This window comes from Lithobates pipiens, unplaced genomic scaffold, assembly GCF_037356315.1.
Source record: "Lithobates pipiens isolate NorthernLeopardFrog02 unplaced genomic scaffold, aLitPip1_a1.2 Scaffold_19, whole genome shotgun sequence".
Lineage (NCBI taxonomy): Eukaryota > Metazoa > Chordata > Amphibia > Anura > Ranidae > Lithobates > Lithobates pipiens.
This window is the reverse complement of record NW_027507764.1, coordinates 538,810,403-538,838,174: the sequence shown is the minus strand read 5'-3', so window position 1 is coordinate 538,838,174 and position 27,772 is coordinate 538,810,403. Positions and strand designations below refer to the sequence as shown.

The following is a 27,772-nucleotide window of genomic DNA, read 5'->3' as shown; positions in this document are numbered from 1 at the left end:
AACAAGTCTAGCTGCCATTAACAGAGTAATTTTCCCCACTGTGAGGATAAATTAACTTTAGGCTTTCTTTCTGATCAACAATATTACAACAGTATAACAATTAGACTAATTGGATTAGGTAGAACAAGGAAGAAGTTGTGTGTTTGTGTTTTAATAACCTTCCTTGCTAATGAATATAGATAGATAGATAGATAGATAGATAGATAGATAGATAGATAGATAGATAGATAGATAGATATTACTGTGCAAAAGCAGATGCTTTCAGAAATAGAAGTATTAATAGTTATTTTTTATAAATTAGAAAAATGGAAATTTAAATGATCAGAGGAGAAACCAAGATCAAATCGATATTTGGTGTGACCACCCTTTGCCTTTAAAACATCATCAGTTCTTCAGTTCTTTTAGGTACACTTGTACACAGTTTTTTGAAGAAACTTGCCAGGAAGGTTTGATATTGTTGTCCTGCTGTAAAATAAATTTGAGGCCAATTACATGCCTCCTTGATGGTATGGCATGATGGATAAGTTTCTGCTTGTATTTCTGCACTGGGGATGTTCACCCCTTTTTTATTCTGGTAACAATTGCAAAAAGTGATTAGTAATCCAAAATGTTTTTGGTTGTCACCAGAATAAGAAGCAAGGGAAAATCTTCTGATTAGGAAACCTGTTGGGGGTTACCAGATCCTAAGTTGTTTATAAGAGTATTTCCCTTTCACTTCCCTCTGTGTCTCTGGGAAAGGAAATCTTCTATATATGACAGAGATAGCATTTTTTCCAGCTGGTGATCCTTCTAGCAATATTCTTCCTGTTCTAGTGGGACAATGTACTTTATCTTTGGAGGAAGTTTTGGTTATACATATACAAGTCCAAAACTCCAGTAAAAATATAATCAAGCTTATACCATATTTGTATGTATTCAAACTTAGTTTGCAAAAGGGTCTTTTTCAGAGAGTATGGTGTTGTCACATTCCCAATATTATATACATTTATGGACAGAAATGGATTAAGGCAGAATGAGGTCCTAGGCAAAGCAACAACTTAGACCCCCTTATGCCCTAAAATTGATATTGATAATGATTACAATAGGCACAGAGAAACCACCCGATTTGCAATGTTTGAACTGGTATAGCCAGTTCAAATATCTGATAGGGCTATCAGTAGACATGTGCATTCGTTTTTGTCCGAATGCAATTTCAGGGATTTTCATGTTTGTTTTAACAAAATTATAATAATAATGAACACGCAGAACCTGAAATCCAAAAGATCTGAAATAAAAAAATGCTTTATTTTTGTATTCATTATATTTTCATATTGTTGCGACAACAGTTCGATATAAATAAATAGAAGATTCGACATGACGGTGACAATAGCGATCTGTGTCTATAGAACCTGCGGTAATACCATTCGACGTGAATATTCGACAAAGCAGCTAAAAACATATGACACATTTACGGTCAAATGCTCCGCCCTTAGGCTATAGAAGAATTATAATGTTATTGGCTAGTAATAATTAATAGTTATAATTATTACTAGTCAAACAACATTAGAAATCTACTATAGCTTGTGGGCGGAGTATTTGTCTAGAAATGTACGATCGCAGTGTTGCTGCTTCGCCAAATGTTAGAACATCCAACAGACACCATAAGCCTTTAATTGACAGATTCAACCTTAATTCATTTGAATTTTCATACGAATGCATTTTTTTTAACAAAACAAAATAAATAAAAATGAATTTCTGGAGCAAATAAATAAATGTTTTTTTTCAGACGAAGCCAAAATTCCAAAACAAAATATTTCAATGTGCCCTTGTCTAGCTATCAGACAGCAACTACTTATAAGTGCATCATCTCTTGTAAAGTGTCAGGCAGGTGTACAACGGTTGTGCAATTCCCCTGGTTTACTGCAAAAGCATGAAGGTTATAGTTGGGCCCTCTTGGCATCCACTATGCCTTAGGTTCCTATCTATGTTAATTTGTGGATGATCTTGCTCTGTTTAGGAATCACATCCAGCAAATTTGGTAGCCATGTGTTAGAACAGCCCTGAAAAAGCCTTATACATTTGGTAATATAGACTAAAGTATTTTAGTTGCATAGGATGTTGACATTATCATGTGTAACTATCTACAGCTAAGGCCTCATGTACACTGCTGCTGGTAAACAGAGGTTTAGGAGCAGTTGGGAGTTTTTTTTTTTTAACTGCCGCTGAACTCTCCTCTATGTTATTTTATCAATACATGTACACAGGGTCGTTTATAGTCATTAGTCATAGGCAGTTGAGTTTTGGAATGCAAAAAAATGTATTCAGAAGCTGAGTTTACAATCATTTCAAGTGCCAAATGCTTCTAAACACGGCTAAACACATCTAAACACAAACGCGGCTAAACGCAGCATGCAAATGCGGCAAAACTGACGTTTTAAGCGTGGTTACTATCTGTCAAGTTAAATTGTTCAGGAGAGGTTGTAAAAACATCCAGTGTACATAAAGCCTAAAACATAAACGTCACATTTTCTGTGCCATATGCCATGTCATCTTGATCTAAATAGGACACTAGGCATACTATCTTCCAGTGTCCGGTGACAAGAATTTTACTGTATCTGTGAAAACAGCACTGAGCTGTGAAAAGCGTTAAGTTATAAATATGTTCTGTTGTACGAAACCTACTCTTGAGCATTTGCACATATATTACGGGCATGGTAGTGAAGATGTTCCGCTGCAACATGAAGATGTACATTGTTTTCGACAGCTTGACACTTCTCCAAACATACTACAGAGAGTTGGAGAATGCCGCTTAGGCTTGCAGTCACTCTGTTTGAATAAAATAAGGAAAAAAGGCCTTCTCAAATCGACAGTTAGCCACATGTTTGTAATGGTAAACAATACTGACTCACGGGGAAAAAAAATGTGCAAATACATTTTTTCTTTATTCTTGAATGTTATTTTATGTAAAAATAATAGTAAAAACTACAACAAAAAATACAAAACATTTAAGATGCTTAAAATATGAGTTTATTTGATAAACTAGTCCAAAATATCACAACAATTTTGTGGTACTTCCAATCAGCAATTCAAACTTTGCAACCCTCTCAAAATCCTCAGCTTATATCAATGGTTCTGGGCAGTCTGGATTATAGAAGGTATCCCCCTACCAATTTTATTTTCTTCTGTGCCTTCTCCCCTTCCTATTCTCATTTAAAGAGAACAAATAAAAGTGTACAGTGCTTACTAATACATCTTGTAATATATTCATTAACATTGTTTACAAATCCGAAATAGGTATAAAGGCACTCACAGGTCATGCAGCAGAGATAAAACAAACATTTTATTGTCAATTTTAAAACAGATATCAGTCTGTCTTTCTCAGAATTATTAAATCATGAATAGGGCAATTTTGCAGTTATTTCACTGTCTACACAAATTTTAATGAAACTGAAACTCTCTGTTACTCTCATTGAGCTATGTAGGTGCTTAAAAAAAAAATAATAATAATAATAATTATTATTTTCCCTTTTTTAACCCCCCCCCCACATCTTGCTGTTATGGCAGTGTCAGCACTGCCATGTAAACTTGAAGCCAAGAATTCACTTCTTTTTTTTCTCCTGGCTGGTAATAATTCTACACTGGCAGGTGCTAGGATGGAGAGCAGCTGGACACCAGCAACCTTTCATTTGTGTTATGAACCTGGAAGCACTCAGCTGAGGCCCTATAGCTCTGCGATCAGCAAAGGAAATGCTCTCTGCTGAATAAAGTACATCAACTTTTGACATATTAAAATACCCTAGGGGCCTGTTCAATCACTGGTGAGCCTAAAAATGCATATCACATTTTGACCACAATATTAATGTGCTTTTAATGCATTTTTGGTGTGCTTCCTTGTTTTCTGACTCCCAGCATGCACCTGTGAAACATGTGGTTTAAAAAAACACACCAAAAATGCAGACACAATGCAGTGATGTAAACAGTTGCAAAGGATTTAAAGGGAAATAGTTTGTGTGCACTTTTGTCATGCAGGAAAACTGCATTTTATCGTGGCAAAAGTGCAGCAAATTGAACAGGGCCTAGGGGTGTGAATAAGGTTCAGGGGGGCATCTTCAATATGAAGTAGACATCAAGAACACAAGCACAACTTGATCCTTTTTCTACCATGACTCTTTTATGTCACTCTTCGATGACTCGGAAGAGAGCATGGGTTGTCCTCGACAACATGCTGGCAGGATGCAGACTTTTCTGCTTGGACTGGGGTTGCTTTCTGAAGAAAACAAACTGTAAGGCCCCTTTCACATAGGCAATCTAAGCAGGTCCACCTGTCAGTTTTTCAGGTAGACCTGATTAGGTGGACCATGTATCTCAATGGCTTGGTGGGTGTAAATGAATGTGTGTCCTTTACAGCTGTCTACCTCCAATCCAATCCAACCCCCTAAAAAAAGTAAGGGGATCCGCCCCCCTCTGTCTAGGTGGCTTGAATTGGAGAGAAGTCAGGTGTATATTTAGACATAGAGCAGAGTGTGTTCTGTCCGTATCCACTCTGTATAAATTGAGATGACATGGACCTATCATCTGCCTGCTCTGCTCGGCATGGATTCAGCAGACAGATCCCCCACTGAACAAATCTGATTCTGCCCCATGTGAAAGGGCCTTAGACTTTAAACATATTTTGTTTGGATGCATCTGAAATGTGTTTAACAGGCAGTTTGGATGGGCTTTAAATAAAATAGAGAAAAGAGCAATACACACAGTTGATATAATGTAATTGACACCACTTGCTAAGTTTTAAATATGATATGTCTACTGTAAAAATGATAAGTAATTTTAAGCAATGGCGTATCTAATGTTCTCCAAGAGATGGTCTGGGATTAGGGGACAATGAATGAGCTAACATGAAAGAAACATGCTTCAGTATTTGCACAAAGTAATTTATTTGGCAGAATGAAATCATTAATTCTTGACAAAACAATTTAATACTATAATTGGAAGAAATTGCTAACTTTCAGCCTTTCTGAGAGAGCTCTTTTTGCGAGGACATCTTGCTAATATATCAAGAAATCAACATAAAAAAGTTTAATTGTGCCAAAAAGAAGTTAATTTTATGTCATTCAAAAACTATTCACTATAATAATGTGAAAGATTTAAACAGGTTATTCTAACCAAACTATTTGCACTGTAGAAAAAGAGGGCAATTAATATAAAGCATCAAGCTAATTTATATTAATAGCTTTTCCAGTGACACTTACTATTATTATTATACAGGATTTATATAACAACAGTTTACGCAGCACTTTACAATGTAAAAAGGCATATAGTACAGTACAATACAATAAAATACCAGAGGGTTAAGAGGGACCTGCTCATAAGTGCTTACAATCTAATAGAGTGGGGCAAGTGGTACAAAAGGTTATAATTGTGGGAGATGAGCTGATGGAACTGATAATAGATTAGTTGGAGGCATGATAGGCTTCCTTGAAGAGATACGTTTTCAAGGACCGTCTAAAGGCAGCCAGAGTTGGAGATAGCCAGACATAGTGAGGTAGAGAGTTCCAAAGGATGGCAGAGGCGCTGGAGAAGTCTAGGAGATGAATATAGGAGGAGGAGACAAGGGAGCTTGAGAGCAGGCGGTCTTGAGAGGAGTGGAGAGGACAGTTTGGGTGATATTTTGAGACAAGATTGGGGATGTAGCTTGGGCCAGATTTGTGAATGGTTTTGTATCATGTTGCTAGTACGTTAAATATAATTTGCTTGGCAATCGGAAGCTAGTGTATTGGTTGGCGGAGGGTGGAAGACACTGAGCGGTTGGTAAGGTAGATGAGCTGGCAGCAGCATTCATGATAGACTGAAGAGGGGATAGTCTATGGAGAAGTAGGCCTATGAGAAGGGAGTTGCAATAGTCAAGGCGAGAGATAGTAAGTAAGTGAATGAGTAACTTGGTGGTTTCATTAGTTAAAAAGGGAAGTTTAAAACACATTTTTGAGATGTTTGACAACAGTTGGATTTGGGGCTGAAAGGACAGGTCAGAGTCTAGGATTACACCTAGTACCCTGGTGTGAGGAGAAGAATTGATGGTTTCATTATTGATCTTGGAAAATTCATAGGGGGGGGAATGGGTTGGATATTATCAGCCTGGTTTTAGAGAGATTTAGTTTAAGGAAAAGGTGCGACTTCCATGCTAATATGTCAGTTAGTAAGTTAGTAGTGTGAGAGGGGACTGAAGGAGTGAGATTTGCAGTAGAGAGATAGATTTGGTTGTCATTGGTGTAGAGATGGTGTTGAAAGCCATGGGAGTTAATCAAGGGACCAAGGGAGGAAGTGAAGATACAGGAGAGAAGAGGTACAAAAACAGAGCCTTGGGGGACCTCTACAAAAAGAGGAAGTGGAGAGGAGGAAACAAAGCTGTAGGTAACACTGAAGGAGCACTGTGATAGGTAGGAGGAGAATCAGGATAGAGAAGAATCTTGGAGGCCAAGGCAGTGGAGTTTATTGAAAAGGAGCAGATGGTCAAGAATATCAATGGCCGCAGAGAGGTCTAGTAGTAAGGGTATGGAGTAGTGGCCATTGGTTTTAGCAATTAGTAAATCGATAGTGAGTTTTAGTAAAGCAGTTTCCGTGGAGTGCTGCAAGTGAAAGACAGACTATAAGGGATCAAGAAGGTTGTTTTCAGGGAGGTAGGAGCTTAGATGGTTGTAGACTAAGCAATCTAAAAGTTGTGAATGGGAGCAATAAGTTGGGTCTTAAGTTGTTCAGGTTGACAGGGTCCAGTGAGGGCTTTTTGGGTATGGGAGTGATCTGTGCATGCTTTAGAGGGGATGGGGAAGGTGCTTGTAGAGAGGAAGATATTGAAGATATGAGTGAGGGAGCATAGGATAGAAAAAAAGGTAGACAGTAGTAGTTGTAAGGAAACAGGAACCAGGGGACAATTGGTTAGGTAAGCATCTGAGAAAAGTTTTGTAACCTCTTCAGTAGTAGCCAGTTCAAAAGAGGAAAGTGTCCACTGACAAGGTATGTTAGGTGGGGAAGATATCTGTGCAGTGGAGGTGTCTTTGTGTATTGCATCAATCTTGTCTTTGAAGTGATTGGCAGTCTCATGGGTCGTGAGTGAGTTAGTGGGTAGAGGGAGCAGAGGACAAAGCAGAGAGTTAAAGGCAGAGAAGAGCCGATGAGAACGGGATGACAAGGTATTAATAAGAGAGACAAAATAGGTGTGTTTGACAGCATGGAGGCAGGAATTATATTTTAGGAAGGCAGATTTATATAGTGTGAATTCCTGCAGGTATGTGGTGTTATGCCACAGCTGCTTAAGAGAGCAGCAATGTCTCTTGAGATTTTTGGTGTGGTCAGTTTTGCCAAGGTTTTAATGGTCCAGGCCTGATTCTGTGTGCAGTTTGAGGAGCAAGTGAATCCAGTAAGGCAGAGATTTTGTCATAGAGGGTGTCAGTAGCAGAATAAAGAATAGAACAGTTAAATTGGCAAAGGTTTCTACAAATGATCATTTGCCGCTTGGAGGGATAGGTGGTTGGAGACAAGGATACTGTGCAACCGATCAGGTTGTGATCAGAGAGAGGAAAGGCAGTGTTGATGAGGTTACCAGGAGTGCCAAAATGGGAGAATACAAGGTTGAGAGTATTATCATTGGAGTGACTGGAAGTGTGTATCTATTGTGTTAGGTCAAAAGATGAGGTTAAGTTGAGAAGTTGAGCTGTAGCTGTTAACATTAGCAGGGATGTTTAAGCCACCAAGAATAATAGTGGATATTTCAGAGGAGAGAAAGTAGGGTGGTCAGGCAGATAAGTCATCAAAAAAGCACAATATTGGTCAAGGAGGCCAATAAATCAATCAGAGATATTGGAGAAAATAGACAAATACAGTGCATCTTGAAAGAAGAGAGGGATAGTGAGGGAGGGGTAAGAAGGACTTGGAAGGTGCTCTGTAGGGATAGAAGAACTCCAACTCCACCTCCTTTCCATCCACTGGGTCTGGGTGAGTGAGTCCAGTTGAGGCCACCAAGGGAGAAGGCAGCAGGATAAGCCAAGTCAGAATCTAAAAGCCAGGTTTCAGGTATGGCAAGTATGTTAAAGCAATTGGAGATAAAATGGTCATGCACAGATGTGAGCTTGTTACGGACAGAGTGGGCATTCCAAAGGGCACATGGGGGTGGGGCTGGTTTTTGAAAGCAGCGGAATTTAAATTAAACTGAATGGATTGCAGCTGTTGCCAGAAGAGGAAGGTTGCCGGATATGGGGTTTGTGGTTAGAAAATGGAGGGCCAGTATTGGGAGAAATATCTCCAGAAATTAGAAAAAGAAGGAGGATCAGGAAAGTAAGATGGGACTGTGATGTGTATGAGCACACATATCTCACTACCCTGGTGTTTAAGTCAGCATGTTGGTTCAGTAGTTGCAGGAAGTGATGGTGCAGTAGTAGGGAGAGGGTAAGAATGAGGGTGATATGTGTAGGCTGTGGGGTAGAGTAAGGACAATTTGAGGACAGAGAACATCAATATGAGAATGAAGAGTAGAGGGACCATGTTAGTTGAAAAAGTGGGAATAAGACTTCAAATAAATGAAACAGCAAATGTTGGTTTGCTTGCCATCTTTCTTGTTGCATCTTCATAAAGCTTTAGTTAAACTGCGGTGTTGAAACTGCAATAAAACTGCAATAGCACGCATAAAAGAAGCATTCAGGAAAGACTGACCCCTGTCTGTGACTTCCCCATGACCAGCTCTAAATTTTTAGGGAGATGGAGCAGGCAAGCATTTGTGAATTGATCAAATTAGGATCTGATATGAGCCATTTGAATAGAAGAAGAGATTGTCATAAAAAAAAAAAACAGACCAACCACAGAAACAGCCAAAGTCATAAAAGGTAATTGATTCCTTTGACAAGGCAAAAGGAGGTAATAATCAATCACTAATATAGACAAGTTTAAAATGATATGGCAGCAAACAACATGTACGATAGCATAGCAGTATCAATTATCAGTCATACATAGCAGGGGGAATTTACATGTGGATATGGCAGCAGATGACATTTACTTGTGAAATAGCAGACAACACGTGATCAGAAATTGATAGGAGTTTTGAAACTGCGACAACACTCATAAAAGAAACACTCAGGAAAGAAACATGGGTTTACGTTTATCAAACAGAGAAGAGCCGAGATCCTGATGATCACGGCTGATCTCTCAGGTGTGCTGGTTTATGAAGCTGAGATGAGGAGTGGAAAACATGTTCTTAACTTCTCATCACAGGACACACCCTTCTGTCATTGATTTTTACACAGATGACCAGTTTATGAAGGTTTTCCCTGTCTTCTATGCACAAGATTTGACTATTTTTGGATTTAAATCATTTAAATAAAGATGCCTTTAGCGGTATGCGGCCATACAGAATTTTTTTCTTTATTTGAAATTTGAGCAGAGTCAGAACCTACAGGATCGTAATAGGGTGTCTTTAACAGGTCTGGAGCTTTTTGAGCTGCAATTTTTCTTTCATACTGAAGATCTCACTGGCCATCTCTGTAAAATATCTCTGTCCCATATTCTCCAGCTCAGAGGTGAAGAATATGGGTGAAAAGCTGCTGTCATATCAGGAAGGAGGTTTCTTTCTTCCTAATATCAGCAATAGCAAGCTTAACCACTTGAGACCCGCGCTATAGCCGAATGACGGCTACAGCGCGGATCTCCTTTGTCGGGACTACGTCTATTGACGTCGTCCCGTGCACGAGCGGCCTGCGTTTAGCAAAAAATAAAACTCCCAGCTGTAATTAAATACCACCAAAAGAAAGCTCTATTTGTGGGAAAAAAATGATAAAAATTTCATTTGGGTAAAGTGTTGTATGCCCGCGCAATTGTCATTCAAAGTGCATCAGCGCTGAAAGCTGAAAATTGGTCTGGGACTTAGGGGGGTTTAAGTGCCCAGTAAGCAAGTGGTTAAAGATTGACATAAATGATAACATAATCATAACATATACACACAGTACAAACACATACACACAGTATAGTTATAATATATTTTCTTTGAGGACTCATTCATATCTGAGCAATGCAGAATTGTTGGCAGAATTGCACAATTCTTGCCACAAATTGCTGTAAAATTCTGTCAAAATACACAATGCGTTTTTGGGTGCCATTCATTGTTAATGGCACCCTAAATGCAGTTAACAGACATGCATTTTGCCACACATTTTGTTATTTGACAGATACACTACCAATGTGCCAAAAAAAATGTGCATTGAAAAAATGCGCAATGCTCCATGTCCAAAAAATTTTCACTTTGGCTTTTTGGGCCTTTTTTTGTGTGTATTTTGGTACAGTTTTTAGTAGGCATGTGCAGAGTGAAATATTTTGTTTCGGAATTTAGTTTTCGTTCAAAAAATAAATGTATTTAGTTACTCCCTAAATTCGTTTTTATTTATTTAATTTCTCATTCAAAAATTGCATTCGTTCGAAAATCCACATGAATTACGGTTGAATCTGTCTTTGAAGGCTTATGGTGTCTGTCGAATGTATAAAGAAAATTCAACAGAGCTGCTAAACGCTATATAGCCTATAAGTGGAGCATTTGACTCCGGAAATGTACGATTGCAGCGTCGTACAGTTTCAATACTCCGTCGAATATTATTATAAACGTGTGTGTTTTTAGTTGCTTTGCCGAATCTCTATCGTTCATGTTGAATGAATAGCCTGAGTCTCACAGTGTCAGGTGTTAGATAGTTAGTGACTCAAAATAACGAATATGGCGGCAACCCATTGAGAGCGACATGGAGGCATTGAAGGACATTTCTGGGTCATCTACAAGTGTTTCTGTATATATATTATAGACTCTTTCAAACAGAAACTAGTGGACTGGTGATAGCGATCACTGATCAGACAGGTAACACGATTCTATAATAATAAATCCCCCCCACAACACAGGCAGCCTCTGAGGCTATCAAAACAACACTAGCAGCAACACTAGTATCACTATAAGGTTCTCACACTAACACAATAGCAGCAGATTATTAGGAAAAAGCTAAATTGAACTGTAGCTTGCTTCACTATTGTTCTGCTGCTGTGCTTATGCTTAATAATAATTCGGGTTCTCTGACAAGTGACAATTCAAAGGACCAGCTAAGATTGACTGTCTTCTGAAATGATTTAGTGTGTGTGTCTCTCTCTGTTAGCAATCGTAAGTGAAAGTAAGTTGGCTGTATGTGTGTACTTAGTTCTAGCTATTTTACTGCTCCTCCTCTTTGGTTACAATCAGCCAATAACATTCATCATCATCATTATTTTTATTTTTCTTCCCCCACCCAATTCCAGAATCTTTTCTCTCTGTCGAATCTTTTCTTTCTATGTCGAATATTTTCTCTCTGACAAATCTTTTCTCTATATAATCTTGGACCAATAGAGGTAAGGTTAGGCACATTCGACCACAGGTTCTATAGACACAGATTGTTATTGTCAGAGTCACGTCGAATCTCCTATTCTATATCGAACTGTTATAACAAGGAAAATTAAAATAAAGCATTTATTTATGTCGGATATTTTGTTTTTCGGATTCTGCTCTTTCGTTATCGTTTGTCAAAACAAAAACGAAAATACCTGAAATTCGGACGAAAATGCATTCGGACGAAAATGAATGCACATGTCTAATTTTTAGCTGAGTTTTTGTGTGCATTGCGGAAATACATGCACAATGCATGCTATGCGGTACCATTAAATGCTAATGGTATCCCAAAAGTGGCTAGCAAATGTGCTGTTTGCCAAAATACACGTAAAAATCAAAATGCACGTTAAAAAAGTGTCAAGCTACATGCTAAAAAAAGCGCCAAAAGGAGTGTAAAAATAACCTGTGCCAAAATGTGCGCTAAAGGGCCAAAATGTGTGTTTAAAAAAGCACCAAAGTGCACAATAACAAAAATTATGGCCAGATGCACGTTAAAAAAATATGACATGTTGAAAAACTGCAAACTTTGCGTAAATAATGCCAAAATGAGCAATAAAAGAGGACCAAAACACACTTTTAAAGAATGTGCCAAAATGTGTGTAAAAAAACTGTGGTCAGTGCTTATTATTTTCATGTAATTACACAGTCTTTTTAACTTTGGTTTCACTTTTACAACTCAGTTGCACCGTATTTAGACAGGTATCTCTGGAGATCACAAGCAGCCCTCCTTCTACACAGAGCTCAGGTGTTCTCAGAATAAAAACTTCTCCTCTCTTCATCTTCTGAGAACAAATGTTCTCCGCAGCATAAACAGGGTGCCAGAGGAGAAGATTTTTCTCTGAGAACTGAAATGAAATAAATTATCTGTTTGATAAACGTACACCATGTGTACTGACCCCTGATTGCTACTAAAATACTGTGTATGAGTGTGAACATGATATTGTACACTCTTCTTTAGATTTACAAACCACTATTTAGTATGAATGCTTAGTGGATATAAATTAAATGGATTGCCTGGGCCCTTGAACTATATATTTGTTGGCAAATAAGATTATACAGGAATTGCAATGGGCATTGCCAACATAAGGTAGATATGTTGCCGCAGCATCAAGAGTATGTAAAATTTTCCTACTTCCGTCCTTGTGTTTTGCTAATTTTCATTATTAACCTCCCTGGCGGTATGATTCAGTCTGGAATAAGGTGCTGAAAGTGGTACAATTATTTTGCATGGAAATCTGGCTTTTATTTTGTAGTCCTGTAATTCTTAGGAATAACGCTCTTAAATCTGTTCAAACCAGAGTCTAGCAGACATCCCGGGTATGATAAAGTTTATAATATAATAAAGAATAATAAAAATTATTCAATAATGTAATCAAATCCTAAAACACTGAAAAAGGGACACATTTTGGTTGCTATGGACAATCTCCAAATTCCAGGCAGAAAAAACTGTATTTATAATATAAAAGTGCATGCAGGGCACTGCACAGACCACTAGGGACAAAGGGAGTGTGTATTTTTTAATACAGCACTGTAATCTGTAAGATTACAGTGCTGTGTGTGTGTTTTGTGTGTTTTTACTTTTTTGAATTTGCCGCCGTTCTCTGCTTCCGTGCACTGTAACGCCGCAGGGAACGGAGCTCGGCGGCATTCGGCACTGTGAATCGAGCAGAGGACAGCTCAATCACACAGCGCGGTGGACATCGCTGGATCCAGGGGACAAGGTAAGTAAGTCTTACTGTGTCCCCCCCTGCATCGAGCGAAGCGATCCCGAGTCTGGCTCGGGGTTACCGCTCCTACTAGTAAATTCCTAACCCGAGCCAGACTCGGGATTACCGCCAGGGAGGTTAACCAAACAACACATTTTCATGACCTGTTGGCCTACAGTTCCTCAAACAAGTATGCACGATTTGACATAGACCTGACATAGAACCCTAGAGGATACAATATAAATCTAATATTGGTGGGTTATGGGAATGCTTAGTCAAATTGTCTTTTAATTGTGAAAATTTCTATATACCTGTTTTTAATCACATTCTTCTGTCTATTATCTCTAGCATACCAGTTACAGAGCTGTCCTGACCCTCGTCCATTCCGCAATGGGTTTGTAATTGGAAGTGATTTTACAGTGGGACACACTGTTTCTTTTGAATGTTATCCTGGCTACTCATTAATTGGAGAATCTGCGCTCACCTGTCTACATGGAATCAGCCGAAACTGGAACCATCCAATACCTCGCTGTGATGGTAGGTACCTCCACCAGTCATTTTGTTCTTAACAAAGTGGGCAGCCATATATATTATCATTTGTATTCTGCACACCCCAAATATGTTTTTTTTTTCCTTTCTATTTAATTTGAGAAGGAGACAAAAGTAAAACTGTAGTGACCTGGAGGTCAGAAGGAGGAACCTGTTAGAGTTGAGAGGGACCCAGGAGATTGAAACTCCTGAAAGTGTCAATTTCTAAGTAGACTATGGGAGAAGATTTCTCAGGAAAAGAGTGGTATTCATTGGTGTGGCAGGCAGGTGGGTCATTTTAGAGATATTTAATTTTACATTTTGAGTTACATCCAATTGAGTTTAGTGAAGTCCCATTCCTGTCTGCTCTTTGTAAAATCTGCAATTTTGTTGGAGGTTAGTACCTTGCCAGTGGTTATATTGTTGTTTATAGTCTATCCCCTTGTGTTGATTGTTTCATTAGTCAAATTCCAGTCAGACGCAAAGGTAAGGACAGTCGTTCAGGCTATTGGGAAATTGTTTTGGTGCTTGTGGTATACCTGCGACTGGAACAGAAATTTATTTTGTAAATGATCACTTGGCTTAGGCCAGTTATAGACAGATCACAATTCAGCCAGTTCAGCAGAAACCAGCTGAATTTCAATCCATTTATGGGCAGTTTTGAAAAATTAGAACAAATTGAGATTTGCAACATTGCACACTTTACCTTCTCACCTCCTTTTTTAGCTTTTCCATACTTAAGATTACTAGAAAAAATAAGTATTTTAAGGTTGTCCAGGCCTTCTGTTATTTAGTCTGCAAAATGACAGTTACAAACAATGAGCTGATTCAGTACATGGAAAGATCTATTTTATCAGATGGTACAAAGAGTCGTGTGTACTTATGATGCCCAATCAGATATCAGATTTTATATTACTGTAGCTAGACATACATTCTTAATTGGATGTTGTTGGCTATGCCACTGGTGTATTTTACTTTCACCAACCTAAAAAAAATACCTTGTGAACTAAGAAAAAGGAATTATTTTGCTGCAAACTGATACATGTTTGTGATATAAGCTACTTTTTTCATACTTCCTATGTAGTCTTTAAGCATAATTAAAATAAAATCTAGTTAACGTGTTTAGAGTTCTCTGCATATCATGTTATTTTACCCTGAATAAGCCACACATTTAGGTTCCACAATATTTTTCCAAGTATAAAACACACAGAGAAACTAAAATCCATAGTTCTAGTGCATGTTTTTGCCTGCAGCTTAGCAGCCTTGGAGTTTCGAGTATCTACACTTGACAGGCTCTTCAGCTTGTCTTTAATGCAATCCCACAGACTTAAGTATTTACAGCAGGTCCTCTTACCATCCTTGTTTGTTGAACTATGTTGCAGCTCTCTGCGGAGGAAATATAACAGCAATGAATGGAACTATTTACTCCCCTGGATATCCTGATGAGTACCCAAACTTTCAAGATTGCCTGTGGCTGGTCAGAGTCCCTCCTGGAAATGGAATATACATCAATTTCACAGTGCTTCAAACAGAACCGATTTACGACTTTATAACTGTATGGTAAGATCATTTATTCACTGATAATTTATTGCACCACTGGCTTAATGATCCAGGTATTTTGTTTTTCCCTGTGTTCGCTATTAGCCTGCATGCATTTTGCAGGTGCATTATTCAAGGACAGTTGAAGAGCTTGAAAATTCATTGCTCAAATGCAGAATGTATTTACTAATGTTTTATATAATATTTAAAGAATTTAGAAATTACATTTCAAAATTAGATTTTGCTTTGGTTTTAAAAGTGAGTAGGTTTCTTTATATGCTGTTTGCGTATTGTTATTTATGGTAGAGACATAAAAACCCAATAATATGTTTTTGAAAAGGAATTAAAGCGGGATTAAATTAGTGGGGCCTAGCACCTGTACTAGCACCTGCACTTTCAGTAGAGAGTGTTCCATTGCAGTATAATATACACAAAGTTTGACACTCTTCATTAGAGAAAAGCCAAGAATCCCAAGGATGAAATTGATCCTACCACCTAGACCTTTTTTAGAGGGCAGTTCAAAAGTAGGCTAACATAACTGGAGCATGGCAGGTCCTTCCACCTGGAATTTTAGTGGAAGGCAGATTTATTGGTGGCAAACATAACTGAAGCACTCTTCATTAGAGCAAACCAAATCACCCCCTGGGTGAAACTAGCAGGTCCTACCACCTGGACTTTTAGGCTCGGTTCACATAGGGGGCGACACGACTTGCCGCGCCGTGACCTGCTGCGACCTCAGCGGTGACTTGCAAATGACTTCTGTATAGAAGTCAATGCAAGTCGCCCGCGGTCGCCCAAAAGTAGTACAGGAACCTTTTTTCTAAGTCGGAGCGACTCGAGTCGCTCCTCTTAGAACGGTTCCGTAGTACAGAACGGGGGCAACTTGTCAGGTCGCGGCGCGGCAAGTCGTGTTGCCCCCTGTGTGAACCGAGACTTAGGGGAATGCAGTTCTGTTGGAGGAAAACATAAATAAAGTGTGGCATTCTTTATTAAAACAAACCAATGAAACTGGCAAATCCTATCACCAAGGCCAGTGATGACGAACCTTGGCACCCCAGATGTTTTGGAACTACATTTCCCATGATACTAAACTACACTGCACTTTGCTTGAGCATCATGGGAAATGTAGTTCCAAAACATCTGGGGTGCCAAGATTCGGCATTACTGACCTAGACCTTTGGTGGAGGACAATTGTATTGCTTATCGCTAGGGATGAGCTTCGAGTTCGAGTCAAACTCATGTTCAACTCGAACATTGCCTGTTCACCCATTCGCCGAACAGAGAACAATTTGGGACATTCGCGGCAAATTTGAAAAGCCGCAGAACATCCTGTAAAAGTCTATGAGAGAAAACTAAAGTGCTAATTTTAAAGGCTTATACACAAGTAATTGTCATAAAAAGTGTTTGGGGACCTGGGTCCTGCCCCAGGGCACATGTATCAATGCAGAAAAAGTTTTAAAAATTGCTGTTTTTTCGGGAGCAGTGATTTTAATAATGCTTAAAGTGAAACTATAAAAGTGTACTATTCCTTTAAATTTCATATCTGGGGGTGTGTATAGTATGCCTGTAAAGGGGCGTATGTTTCCTGTGCTTAGAACTGTCCCTGCACAAAGTGTCATTTCTGCAGGAAAAAATGTAAAAGCACTCACGGCTATAATAAATTGTCAGCTCCCCATAATACAGAGAACAGCCATTGAAAGACACTGATAAAAAATAAAAAATAATTCCCCCCAAATTCAATTACCAGGCCCTTCAGGTCTGGTATGGATATTAAGGGGAACTCCACGCCAAATTTAAAAAAAAGTGGCGTGGAGTTCCCTCCAAAAATCCATACCAGACCCTTTATCCGAGCATGCAACCTGGCAGGCCGCAGGAAAAGAGGAGGGATGAGAGAGCGCCACAGGCCACATGTCCTCAACATTGGGAGGATGCTTTGGGGATCTGTGACCCCTCAAAGCACCATGTCCCCATGTTGATGGGGACAAGGGCCTCACCCCTACAACCCTAGCCGGTGGTTGTGGGGGTCTGCGAGCGTGGGGATTATCAGAATCTGGAAGCCCTCTTTAACAAGGGGGCAACCAGATCCCGCCCCCCCTGTTTGAAATGGTAATGGGTAGATTGTACCCCTACCATTTCACAAAGAAATTGTAAATTTTTTTTTAAAAAGCACACAGACACTGTTGGGATAATTCCTTTATTAAAAATAAAAAAAAAGATTCCAGTGGTGGTAATCCTCTCTTGGTATCCTGCGATGGCTGATCTCTTCTCCGTGGTCTAGCGATGGATGATCTCTCCCGATGATGTCCAGTACAGTGCACACCGCGGGAATCCCGGAGGCCTGACAGGTCTTAGCTGAGGAGGACGGGGCTGCCTGTCACCTAACTCCGCCCCCTCTGATGCAAGGGGAAACCTGGGCTTCCCCAGTGATATGCGAGTGACCCTGCCCCCTCTGATGTAATGGTGTTACATTATTAAAATCACTGCTCCTGAAAAAAACATCAGTTTTTAAATGTTTCTTTTGCATTGATACATGTCCCCTGGGGCAGGACCCAGATCCCCAAACCCTTTTTAGGACAATAACTTGCATATTAGCCTTTAAAATTAGCACTTTTGATTTGATTTCGGCTCATCCCTGCTTATTGCTAACATGAATAAAATGTGATGCTGTTATATATATATATATATATATATATATATATATATAGATAGATAGATAGATAGATAGATAGATAGATAGATAGATAGATAGATAGATAGATATATAGATAGATATGTATCTTTTATATGAATAAAATGTAATATATAATTTATCAAGCAGTCTGCTTTATGGTCAGCTTTGTGCTCTTTTTCAAATTTCATCTTCATAATCATACCCCACCTACTGTATCACTTTCAGTCTTCAACTCAAAATATTCTCCTGCAGCTATTCTTTCTTTATGCAGTTCCTTTGCTCATACGATTTTCCACTTACTAACTCTTCAAATCTTTAAAAGCCCTCTTAAAACTTAACTGCTCAGATAAGTATATAATCTGAAGAAAACATACTTTATTCAGAAGAGGAGAAATGTAATTGCACAATGCTCAAAAGTGGCCTTCTAATTCCATCTGCATGTATTTAGAACAGGCACGCTGGAAGTTTACCACTAATGCAAAATGTCATTGTTTCTTGTGAGACCTTTAAACAAAGCACAAAAGAAATGGTGCTATTTGGCCACCTAAGTATTAGAATACCAAGTGTCCTGGGACGTATAGACTGAATGCAGTTGATTTACTAAAACTGGAGAGTACAAAAGCTGGTGCAGCTCTGCATAGAAACCATTCAGCTTCCAGTTTTGTTTTTTCAAAGCTTATTCGAGCAAGCTGAATTTAAAAGTTGATTGGCTACCATGCTCAGCTATACCAGATTTTGCACTCTTCAGTTTTCATAAATCAACTCCTCTTTTCCTTATGAAAGTAATTGTTTCCAAGCTGTCGTGCAAATTAGTGCTTAAGTATGTATGTTCTGACTTCACTCCAATTTTTCAAAATTGTTTGGGGTTAGTGACTTCTTTTGACTCAAACCAAGAGTCAGCCATGCAGCTAGCATTTGCAATGGGAGGATAGCAATGGCAGTCAATGTGCTTCTCTCAGTACAGGTTTCCTTTAAAAATGAACTCCAGATAACTAAACAAACAAATTAACTATACAGTATATAAAGGAGTTGTTTTACATGCCTAAGGGGTATTTCTATCCATCCAGTCCTGGGATTTATACAGTCCGAATGCAGCCAGGAAGATGACACCATTACAATTGTAGGCTGTAAAAGTAGTACAGTGGTATCCTTTCTCCGCCCTAGCCTGCTGTCTGAACAATTAAATAGCAGCAGTAGACTGAAAAGGTCATTCATCTTCTAAGTCTGCTGTCTTCTCCTATCATTTTGTTCCTTATCAGCACATTAGCATACAATACACCTAATTGTCTCCCTATCCTGGCCTCTCCCCCAGTCTGAATGCTGCAGCATGGGAGAGTGATAGAAACTAATTTAGAGTCATATTTTAACACTTACACTGGCTGTATTTATTAAAAAGATATATTTAAAACCAAACTCTGGTCAACTTACAAAAGATGTTGTGTGGGTGACCTTCATTTCTCATAAATTCAGGATCTAATGCCTGTTTAATCAAGGGGCAACACTTACTTTATTCTTTGGTCCCATGATAGCTGTCCTTGTTCTTTGCTTCTGTACTGGAAGGTGGGCAGGCCCTTGACTTTCTTACTTACAATGAAGGACCAGCAGTGGTCATTGGTCAGAAAGTGTAGTTCAGCTTTAATGATTTATAAATACCTATCTGCATTATTCTAACCTAATATATTGCCTACTGTTGCTGATCCATGAATCCGTGCTTGCACATACTTTCACCATATACATATCTGTTAAACTTTATTCCTTTTTTTTTAACTTGCATGGTCAGGGATATAGCATGTACTCAGACGACCGGATTTTTCGACCGGACTTTTCGACCGGACTTGAGTCCGTCGGAAAGATTTGAAACATGTTTTATTTCTAGGTCCGTCAGACTTTTGGGAAAGAAAAGTCAGCTGGAGACCACAGATGATCAAATTGTCCGATAGATTCCGGTCCGCCGGACTTAGTCCGTCGAAAAGTCAGATCGTGTGTACGCGGCATAAGGCAGGATTTCCTATTCATTTTCCCCATAGTGATTAGTGAATTTTTCATGTTGTACATAAGTCTGAGGCTAAGATCATTGTTTTCCAGTTTGTTCCCAGTGACTGCACCAACGTACTTATGGTCTATTCACTAATCCTAACTATATATCAGTATTATTGCTGTGATCTCAGTATACAAACTGCAGCTAAGAATTGCAATTTTTTATTGAATTCCCTGTAAAATGCTTTGTCCAAAAGTTTTGCTGTATAAATAATTACTCCATGGGTTTAATACTTATTGTAGGTAGTGCAGTATAGATAAAAGTACAACAACAAGAGCAATAATATTGGCAATAATAATAAAAGTAATATATTTTAAATAACTTCCATTAAGACGTATGAATGTGACAATGTTTAAAAAGTAACAAGACCCAAAATTCATTTTATGTAAATGTTAAAGCTTGAATGAATTAATTTTGTATTAAGCCCTTTCACACCTTGTGCAGTGCAGTATTTTGGCATTTTGTACATTAATGTGTACGACAATGGAAGGAAAGCTTGACCTGCACTTTTTTTTTTTTTAAAGCAGAGCACCACAATGCACAGCATGTGTCATATAGTGTTCTCCTCTGTTGGTCCATCAGAAACTACTGTACTTGGGGTGATTTTCTAAATCAATGAATGGCACACAGATTTACATGCATTACTGTGCATTGCAGTAATGCACAGTGAAATGCTAATTTTACTGAAAACTACTGTAATGCATAGATGTGAAGCAAACCTTAAGGTTTTCTATTTATTAATAGACTATTGGTTTTATGGTGCTTTCATTTATGTTTCTTTAAAATGAGTATGCTAGCATGGAAATGTGAAAACTAACACTGCTAAAATGCAAATAGTTTTCAAGATTCATATCTGTATGTAATTGTGGCTTTTTCTTTATGTCTAGCCACTTAAGGACAGAGCCTCATTTTAAGATTTGGTGTTTACAAGTTAAAATATTAATTTTTTTGCTAGAAAATTACTTAGAACCCCAAAACATTATATATATTTTTTTCTAACACCCTAGAAAATAAAATGCCGGTCATTGCAATGCTTTCTGTCACACCGTATTTGTGCAGCGGTCTTAAGGCATTTTTCTTTGGAAAATATAGAGACTTATTTGAATTAAAAAATAAGACAACAGTAAAGTTAGCCCATTTTTTTTTTATAATGTGAAAGAAAATGTTATGTCTAGCACATTAATACCTAACATGTCACACTTCAAAACTGTACCTGCTCGTGGAATGGCGACAAACTTTTACCCTTAAAAATCTCCATAGGCAATGCTTCAAAAATTCTTTGCAAAAAAAATCCTTTTTTTTCTTATATACTTTACATTTATTTTTACACTGTTCTTTAAAAAAAAAATGTGTCACTTTTATTCCTATTACAATGAATGTAAACATTCCTTGTATTAGAAAAAAAGAATGACAGGACCTCTTATGTATGAGATCTGGGGTCAAAAAGACCTCAGATCTCACATTTACACTAAAATGCAATAAAAATAAATAAAAAATGTCATTTGAAAAAATAATTTAAAAAAAAGTCCCTTTAAGAGGTATGAGCTGAAGTGACATTTTGACGTCACTTCTGCCCTGCAATCATTTGGAGCCGGGGGCCATCTTCCTCTCAGTCAGCTCCATACCACAGACCAAGAAGGAACTGATCACCTCCGCTGCTACCAACGGCTCCGGTAAGCTGTGGAGGGCATCGGAGAGTGGCTAGAGGGGGGCCTCTCCCCCCACCGGTAAAAGGGATCTCATGGTGAATCCGCCACAGAGACCACTTTTATCTGAAAAAAGAAGACTTATTCTTGGCAATATTGAATTGAAAAAAATTGTATTTTCAATAAAATCTATAGGTAAAATGTAAGAAAAAAAGTGTTTTTTTTTCTAATTTATTAAAAAGTGCACTTTTTTCAATGATTTATTTTGTCTATAATGACTCTAATATGATATTTATTATTTGGATTTATATCCATTATTGCACACAATTATTACGTGCTTTAGCACTACGCATATTTTTGTTTATATTTATATTTTAAAGAATATAAAAGTTATTTGTAAATGAAATACTTTTTTTTTAATGTTTAACATTTTTTTAAATGCATCACTAAACAATTAAGGAAAAAAAAAAGTAAAAATAAATATAAATAATAATATTATGTATTGAGAGCTCAAGGAGTGGCTGATTTAGTGATCAACGCTTATTCAAGCAACTATGAGTCAATAATACAATTGTACTTATAAAACTACAGTACAGTAGTGTCCGAACAGTTCTCGCTCTCAAATTACTCCCAATTAGTGATAATTATTACACCAATAGCACAACATCTTTTTGACATGATATTTCAACCAATTAACTTATAATAAAGCTTTAGCAAATTCAATTGAGCTGTGCTGACTTTAACTACTCAATCATGTTTGCACAAAAAGTGCAAAATAAACATGCTCTATTCTTTTAGTAAATTGACTCCATTGAATCAACTGAATTATTGGCTTCATCATATTGCCTGTGATTAATGGGAAGAACTGGTGAAGAGCTCACACTACCTTAGTCCTTGAGTGATAAGAAGGAATGGTTCAACCCTTTAATATACATGAAGCGCTGGTTACTATAAACTGGTATAATGGAACGATACATGAAGGCTTCATCTGGGAATCATTGGACTTTCTGGACATTAGACATGTGCGATTTGTTTTGTACAAATCGGAAATTCATACGAATTTCTGGAAATTCGTACATTTGGGAGGATCTGAAATACGATTTGCTATTCTGAATTTTGTACGAAATACAAAATTTTGTTTATGAATTTCGGATCCAAATTCTGTTACAATGGAAATGTGAATGGTGTTTTGTTGACCAATCAGAGGTTTTCTTCTGCTGCTGAGTGAGGGTTGAGAAAATTACCTTTTTTAATATGGGAGTGGGAGACTGGTACTGGTAGTCGATGGGAGATTCAGAATCGGATAAAATAAGAATGTTCGTTAATTACGATTATTCGTTAAGATGAAGTTAAAAACCTCAGGAAGTCAGAACAGCACAGGAATGGTGGGAGCCCCTCATAATGATAAATTCATCATAACGAACATTCGTAATTGTTACGAAAAGTTAACAAACCTAACGAAAATTTGTATTTCGTACAAATCCAAATAGAATTTTGGACACGCATTATGAAATATGAATTAATTCTAATACAAAACAAAACAAAACAAATTTATTGACAGCACACATGTCTACTGGACATACTGCAGCTCCCCTTCCACTAAGAAAACATGTGTATAACAGACTATATATATCTATAATATGTATATCATTATCTTTTTGTAACACATTTTTCTTATTTGTTTTAGGGATGGGCCAGACCAGAGTTCTCCTCAGATTGGGCAGTTTAGCGGCAACACTGCTCTGGAATCTGTTTACAGCACATCAAATCAGGTCCTTATAAAGTTTCATAGTGACTTCACAACCAGCGGATTCTTTGTACTCAGCTATCATGGTGAGTGTGTTTGTGAGCTATTCAAGTCATTTTAAATATTTCAAAATAAGTCTAACAAAAGAGTATTATGCCTTCTCCTGTACCTGCCCTCAAATGCACATGGATTAACACCCTGTAATGTAACCACACCCATGTTCAAACATTTTGTTTGCCTGCTAAAAGGTATAAAAAAATTTTTTTAAAGTGTTTTCAGAAACCATTGTGTACAGATATAAAGCCATGCTGGAACAGAAAAGGGCCTTCTCCATACTATTGCTAGAGTGCTGCAATGGCAAAAATAATGGCTTTATATACTAAAAACATTAATGGGGGTTGTAAACCTCTATGGTTTTTCACCTCAATGCATTTTATGCATTGAGGTGAAAAATATATTGTAGTGCACCAGCCCCCCAGAGCCCCCTTTTTACTTACCTGAGTCCGATTGTTCCTGCACGGAGGATGAGCACACCTGCTCCAGGCGGTGTCTCGGGTCCTGATTGGATAGATTGATAGCAGCGCAGCCATTGGCCAGGGGACAGAGCCGAGTCCTGTTGTCTGTGTCAATGGACACAGAAGCAGGACAAGTGAGCACACCCATGTGGGTGCCCCGAGGGAAAGTGCTTCTCCGATGGGGCACTCATCAGGGGGAGCCAGGAGCACCCCTGAGGGACCCCAGAAGAGGAGGATTGGGACCACTCTATGCAAAACCAACTGCACAGAGGAGGTAAGTATAACATGTTTGTTTTTAAAAAAAATAAAAAAGAAACCTTTAGTTAACCTTTAACAGTACCCATCACTGCAAACACCTGAACTCAATAATGTATAGGAGTATCCATACTTTCGACTGCAGGTGTAGTGTTCAGATGTCCACAAGTTTGGCCATACAGTATAATCTATTTAATCTAGTCTGGCAAATTTTTATTCTCAGATTTTCTGATCATATACAATATATTAAGCTTTATCCAGCCTGCACAGAAGGATATCATTTATGAGTCCTGGCTGTTGTAATCTATATATTAATGATGCTTAGTAAATGATGAAATAACATGAGCATATTTTGGGTCACCAGAAAGAATGTACTGTCCAATCCTCTTAATATGCCAATTTACAGATCAGCCCACTCATTTCTATGCCAACATACCTTAACATCATTGCACATAATAGAAATTCTGTTTTATCTTACCAGTCCTTATAAACTATTATTTAGTAAAGGCACGGATCAGTTATATATGCGCATTTAATTTGAGCCTGTATACCATTCTTTCAGCTATGTTAGAGTCTTTTATTTAACCTTGGCTATCTTCATGTCCTGTATTGAAGTTATATTCCCCATGCTGCTCAAAGCCTCAGGTTCACTGAAACATCTTCATGACGATAACCCATCTTGACCTTGGTAGAATTGTAATTTTTAGCGATGTCTGCTTCCTATTACTTGCGGGTTTACAGATAAGTTGCTAATAGCTCCCACTAATTCCCAAAGCACAAACACTACATCTTCTGTATACAGATGGGGGGGGAAGGTGAAAAGGAGGTTGACATGGTACTTGCCAAAACTGAGATTATGCTATAGTCCACTATAAATGAGAAATGAAAAGTGCTTTAAGAAAAAATGAAAATCAGATGTAAAAACATATCATAACTATTAAATGTCTAGTTGAAATGCAGAAAGATTATGATAATACACAACTCATCCAATCACAATCCACCCTCTCAGTGCTTCTTTATTTATTCTACCGAATATTGACAAAATAAATGACCCAACTAAAGAAGGGTCAATTTCCTTAAAGCAAAACTCTTAAGAAAAAACACTCACTATTTTCTATGTTTCAGTTTTGTTATTTTGTCAATAGATATATTTCAAGGATATTTAATGTTCTTGTGTATGTGTGTGTATATATATATATATATATATATATATATACACATTGTATAAAATGATTCAACAGCTGAGCATGAGCACCCCAGGCCACAAAGGTCCCACTGAGTTATTGTGTTCTGACAGTGCAGGGATTTCCCCACCGCTAGAATACACTGATCAGTGTTGGTGGCTATAGCCAGCGGAGCTGATCATATGGAAAATTCCCAGCAGGATGATCCCTGCTGAATCAGACATGTTTCAATCCATGTATCACTGGCTTTAATTCCGTAATATATATCTATCCCTATTATTTTAGAAAAATCAGTAGTAGATATCTATTTTACCTCAACATTATTAAATAAAAAAACAGCCTTATTTTGCCTTCTGAGACCATCATTTAGGCAGATGAATGTTGGTGGAGTGGCAGGGTGGAATGTCCACCAGGACACTCTAATGCCACGTACACACGATCAGACTATCCAGCAGACTTAGTCTGGTGGACAAACCGCCGTAAAGTCTGCCAGACTGTCCGAACGACCGGACCTGCCCACACATGGGACTTTTCCGCCATACTAGGTCCACCGGACTATCCGACGTTCTTTTGAAATGAACAGACTTGCCCACACACACACATGTTGAGGGCACATGGCCTGGTACGGCTCAGGAGGGGGGGTGCTCGATCCCCACCCCCTTTTCTGACCAGCCGGATTGCGTGCTCAGATAAGGGTCTGATATGGACCTAGGGGGGACCCCCACGCCGTTTTTTCAGCGTAGGGCTTCCCCTTTAAGTCCATACTAGGTGACGGGGCCAGCAACGCCTCCTTCACTGGTCCCAGCTACCTGGAGCCGCGCTCAAAATGAACGGACCTTTCTCCGTGCGGGAAAAGTTTGTTCATTTCAAAAGTACAGCGGACTACCACACATGCGGCCGTAACATGGACAAATTTTGGTGCAAAACTACTTTCTAAGTCCGCCGGACTTTTAGGTAAAAAAAAGTCAGCCGGAGCCCACACATGGGCAGATTGTCCGGCAGACTCGAGTCCGCCAGACTTTTCCACCGGATTGTTTGATCCTGTGTACGAGGCATTAGTTTAATAAATTAGAGCAGACTTTTAGTCACTTCTTCATGTTGTGTACCTAGGCAACATACAAATGATTATTGTACAAAGCACTTGTATAGCAGCTTCATTGTTGCTATAGTCTCATGACATAGTTGATGTTCTTGTTGTTTTAAGTTGTTCTTCAAGGTAGTAATTACAAAACATTTATTTTGGAACATCAAGCTGCTGCACGTAATGTTATAGCTACCGTAATTATTTCTAACTGTTTTAAAATCTCAGAATGCAGTATCATTTTTAATATGGGTCTGTTTCTGGATACTCTTGGCTTACAAGTCTGGAGCCACCCAGTCCCAAATTCTACTGTCACTTTAGGTGCCTCTCCCAACTTACCTGTGCTTAATCTTCCCATGGAATACTCACAAAGGGGTCAATGTAATTATCCTTTATGATCAAAGCACCACCTAGTGACCAACATTTCTTTTTTTCCAGATTGAGATATTCAAAACAAATATTGTATTATCACCACTAAATGACACAGATAGCTATATAACACAGAATCTGGCAAGTTTTGTTGCAAGTTGTGCGAATGTGTGTCACATTCATTCAGAAAACGTTTCAAACATAGTTCCTCATGTGCGCTGTTGAATTGATGACAGTAGCAATTTGCCTAAAGAGAAGCAGGGAGGAGCTGGGGTCCAGGAGGTGGCCAAAACGTATCTTGAGCTGTCCACAAAGGGCACAGTGAGATAATATTCTCATGGTACAGGTAGCTCTGCATTGGATATTCTAAATGTAAAGTGCATCTGGCTCATAATTATTTTATAGATTTTCTTTTTGATGTCTGTGTTCTATTGGGGAGATTTCCCTCTACTTTCCCTCTACTTTCATCAGATAATAAGTTAAACTGTTTCCAAAATTAGGAGAAATAACCTTGTAGACATTTGGATGATTCCTCCTCACTCTCTCTTCTGTTGGTAACAGTAAATGTTTTGAATTGCCACTACTTTTGGTCCCAGTGGGCAAATAGAGAGTGTGAAAGCAATAAAAAACATATATAGGGTTTCCAACTGTTGTGCACATCAAAACTACAAAACAAGTACACAAGTTTTTGGGGTTTTCTTCAATAGACCTTTTGGGTCTATTACGCATAATGATAAGTAAGCCTAGAGTAAGAACCAATAAGATAAACCTCAAGTCATGTAAATTTGCAGTTTCTCTTTGTTTGATCTTGAACCATAGTAATACATGATCTGAAGGTTCTCTAATCATAGTAGTAAAAATGCACCTGTGACCAGACGGATACTCAGACGGAAACAGTCCGATGTGGACCACACACAGTCGGAATATCCGACAAAACAGTCCGATCAGACCCATTCCGTCGGAATCTCCGACTGTGTGTACAAGGGCTTAGAGATCCTCCAAGGCCAAAACAAAGTCTCTAAAGTTAGGTTTCAGTTGGTTTCTGATAGCTTGGAAGCACCTGTTGTGGGTTTACAATAT

At 38.3% G+C, this 27,772-nt stretch overlaps 1 protein-coding gene across 1 annotated transcript in view; it reads left to right on the top strand.

Annotated features, from left to right (window-relative positions):
- CSMD3 (CUB and Sushi multiple domains 3) overlaps positions 1-27,772 on the top strand; it is a 1,166,690-nt gene that overhangs the window by 858,196 nt on the left and 280,722 nt on the right. Inside the window, exons 42-44 of the mRNA XM_077493847.1 lie at positions 13,468-13,656; positions 15,030-15,207; positions 23,229-23,374. Of these exons, the coding sequence (XP_077349973.1) occupies positions 13,468-13,656; positions 15,030-15,207; positions 23,229-23,374 (513 nt within the window). The remainder of the gene's footprint in view (positions 1-13,467; positions 13,657-15,029; positions 15,208-23,228; positions 23,375-27,772) is intronic.